General features: G+C 53.6%; 1 protein-coding gene across 1 annotated transcript; it reads right to left on the bottom strand.

Annotated features, from left to right (window-relative positions):
• Window positions 1-458: 458 nt before the first annotated feature.
• LOC119275855 lies at window positions 459-2,984 on the bottom strand. The gene is made up of 2 exons (XM_037556781.1): window positions 1,706-2,984; window positions 459-814 (listed from the first exon to the last, which is right to left on the bottom strand). The coding sequence occupies exons 1-2, from the start codon at window positions 2,835-2,837 to the stop codon at window positions 702-704; spliced, it is 1,245 nt and encodes a 414-aa protein (XP_037412678.1). The 5' UTR covers window positions 2,838-2,984; the 3' UTR covers window positions 459-701.
• Window positions 2,985-3,680: the final 696 nt, after the last annotated feature.

Genomic DNA, 3,680 nt, shown 5'->3' with positions numbered 1-3,680 from the left:
GGAGCTCCCATCGCAAGGCGTGTGCAACAGCTGCTGGCAGTGGCGCGTGCAACGGCGGCGGCAGTAGCCTGGTCGCGCGAACGGGAGGAGGAGAGGAGCTCGGCCACGGTGGAGACGACGCTGGGAGCAGGTCGTGATTCCTCCAACACACGCGCTGTCAACAGCGAGCAGGGCGAGGCGGCGCTGGTTGTCCGCGGCTGAGTGGGCTGGCTTCCCCTGCTACCTGCACCACACCGCCGGGCCCAGCCCCAGCCCCAACCACGCGGCTGCCTCCCCAAACCAGCCATGACTGAGCTATGTTCATCCCGATTTGGGGAATAGGCTGGACTATGGTTGTTTCGGTCAAAAAAGGTATGTAAGGGTATACTTGTCCACTCTTTTATGCACACAATATGTTTTTCATTCATAAGTATTCTTTTTGTGTGAAAAAGTGGCAAAAGATCAAAGTGCAAACTAAAGAATCGCAAAAGATCAATTACAATATAAGCGGTGGCAAATTATTAAAGTCCAAAGTAAGTAGTGGCTTAAAATCAAATCGCCCCACCCCAAGTCACACTTCCGGTACAAGTGCTCCATCCAAGGAGAGATGATAAAAACTCAAGTACTATTCCATAGTGTTTCCGCAAGCACAAATGCTATGGCAAACTGACTTAGCCCCATATATAAACAGCTACTAGCTGCTTCATGTTCCTACCTCCAATTCATCCTTTGCATGCTATCCTGGAGCCCCCCACCAAGTGATAATCCCCTGCCGATGGCTGGTATGGACGCGCATTAGCGCTCTCAGCCAAGCTGATGCCATTAGACCACTCCCCTTCAAAGACAAGCAGCAGTATTATTACGTCTTATAAAATTGAACAGAGGGAGTAGTACATAATATACAGTAGCATTATTATTTGTACTTTTCCCACTAGACTTGGTACTGCTAGCAAATCTCAAGGATAAACCAAACAAGTAGATTTATATACATACATTCTCGACTGCAAGCGTATATATTAATACTATCGGTTATAGAGCACAGTAGTAAAATCTGATTCTCACCCATTCACAATTCACAGTAAGAGACCCGGGTAATTCCCCTAGTCAAGATAACTAGTTCCTCAGCATGGATTATACACATGTAAAAGTAGTTCTACAATTAAGTTGATATTGTTGATACTATCAACATGTTCATCATTTTTTGGGACCCCAGGAAGAATATTAGTGCACACTACACACTCTATGGCCTTAATTAGCACCGATCCTCAAGTAGTCCATGCATCAACCATGTGAGTAAATCAGATGAATACTGAACAACTAGAGAAGCCATGCTTGTGCAGAAATATGCAGTTGCAGTAGAGTTAGAAATGGTCGTGTAGAGGCATGAAACAAACGCAATGTCAATCAGAAATATCCAGATGCAGTAGAGTTAGCAATGCTCTTAGCAAGATAAGCTGGTAAATGCATCACATTCACACTAACAAATAATATCAGATCAGTAAGGCATGGAGGCAAATAAAGATGGTGGAAATGCCATGTATATGGGCAGTACGTATGATTCACGAAATGGTCGTGTAGAGACATGAAACAAACACAATATCAATCAGAAAAGAGGTATTTTTTTCTGAAGCAACTCATGCAACAATTGAGAATACTACTGTAGAAGCTAGTAATTCAGGAGGGCAAATGTTAAAACATGATGATGGGCAGCAGAGCAAAGCATTGCCTGAGGAGGAGAGCGCCCGTGGCAGCTCCCAAGCCCGAACGAAGCGGCTGGCCAAGCAGATGCTCGGGGGCGCAACAAGACCATACACCTGGCACTCCACCACCTTGCGACCACGCACGTCAACACCAAACAGGTGCTCCTTGAGGAAGAAGTAGACCACGTCGGGGTTCTTGGGGTGAATGAGCGCCAGCGTGGGGATCTTCTCCGGCAGCCCGGCCGCCTTGTAGCTCTCATCGGCCCAGATCTCGGTAAAGCTCGCCTCTTGCTCCAGCGTCCACTCCCTCGAGTCTGGATCGCCCAGCGTCCACACGCTTACCATGGGAGTGTGAGCGCCGGCGCCACGAACACGCTTACGCATGTACATGTCGACGAAACGCAGCTTGCCGCCGCTCACCCCCACGTAACGGAACTTGTCGGTGACTCCCCAACCTTCCCTGTACCTGAGCACCCTCCCCGGCGGGAAGGGAACGAAGCCCAGGACCGGCTCGTCGGCGAAGGGGTCGCAGGTGATGACGCCCCATGAGAGGTCCACCCACCAGAGCCTCCCGTGGTGCGAGACCACGCAGATGGGAGACAGCGGGCGTGGCGGGAGCGGGTAGTGGACGGGCTTCTCGACCCACTCTCCTACCTCCGTGGAGAAGCAGAGGAGCGTGGCTTCGTCGCTGCCGAAGATGGGCTGGAGCTCAGCGACCATGTAGTGGCCGCCGCCCCTGGGGGAGGCGAGAAGGCCGAGGAGGGCCTGGTGCATGATGGTGGCCTCAGGGTCGGGGAGCTGGAACGACGAGCCGTTGGTGGTGTCGAGCACGAAGTAGCGAGAGTCGGTGAGTTTCCAGGTGACTCCCTGGTGGCCGGGGCGATCGATGACCTCACGGGTCGGGGCGCAACGCAGGTTGGCCTGGAGGAGGAGAAGGCCGGAGGGGTCGGCGGCGAGGACGAAGGGGAAGTTGCGGGGCGTGGGGAGGTCCGGGAAGACGCGCGGGGAGACGGTGAGGATCGAGACGCGGGGCGGCGCCGCCAGCGCGACGGAGACGTCGCCGGCGTCCGGCAGTGCGGAGACGCGCGGGATGCTGCCTAGGATGACCCACGGCGAGGAGGACGGCGGCGCGGAGGAGGACGAGGACGGCTGCGCCATCGATCTGGGCTCGCAACGGACGAAGCGAAGGAGACTGGGAAAAGCGGAGGTGGTGTGGGTGGGATGGGTGCCGTGGTGGTGGTGGTGGTGCAGAAGAAGGCGCAGAGGGAGAGCTGACTGCTGAGCCAGCCGGCGGGGAACAGGGGAGTGGCAGCCTTTTCTAGTTTGAACGTCTCGTCTCTTCTCATCCTATTTCTTGTCGCTTTCTGAGCTTTCCACAAGATTTCTTCTTTGAGTTAATACCACTATTGATACATAAACTTGTAGGGATGGGAACAGTTTCATACAAAAATTATAAAACCCCATAAAACTGCCCCTCCAACTTGTCTGCTATAACAAAATCATACAAAACCACCCCGAACTGCACACGTGGCACGCTAGGTAGGCTCTGTCGGGCCCGGATCGCGTTTTTACAAAGAAACCCTCGTGCTTTACCAATTTCGCAGACAAGTCCATCCCTCGATAGAAAACCACCTGGTCGTTGACCCCGATGCAAACCCCTTCCAAAACCTTTCCCTTCTTTCGCCCGTCTCCTGTTCCTCCTCATCTCTGCCCTCTCCTCCTCCGAGGCGACGCCGCCGTCGGCCTCATCGGCGGCGACACAAGGCGCCATGGAGCCGCGGCGTAGGGAACCCGGCGAGTTCCCTCCTGAATACGGTAAGCACCTGCCGATTCACGCTTCCCCTGTTCCTCTGCTTCCCCTGTTCCTGCACCCGGCGCAATAGGGTTTTTGAGGCCGATCATGCCTATGTTTTGTGAAAATTGGGTCGATCTGCTCACTAGGGTTGGTTGTGTGCGTCCCCAGGGGTCGTAGGGGAAGTAGTTTCCATGAGCTTGTCTAGG

This window comes from Triticum dicoccoides, chromosome 3B (assembly GCF_002162155.2).
Source record: "Triticum dicoccoides isolate Atlit2015 ecotype Zavitan chromosome 3B, WEW_v2.0, whole genome shotgun sequence".
NCBI classification, from domain to species: domain Eukaryota; kingdom Viridiplantae; phylum Streptophyta; class Magnoliopsida; order Poales; family Poaceae; genus Triticum; species Triticum dicoccoides.
This window is presented reverse-complemented; position numbering and strand designations above follow the sequence as displayed.

Bases quoted from the DNA above. Each gene is read 5' to 3' on its own strand.
- LOC119275855 (XM_037556781.1), bottom strand. From the start codon at position 2,837: ATGGCGCAGCCGTCCTCGTCCTCCTCCGCGCCGCCGTCCTCCTCGCCG. The intron at 815-1,705 runs GCAATGCTTTGC...TTGTCTTTGAAG, and splicing joins ACGGGCGCTCTCCTCCTCAG to GGGAGTGGTCTAATGGCATC.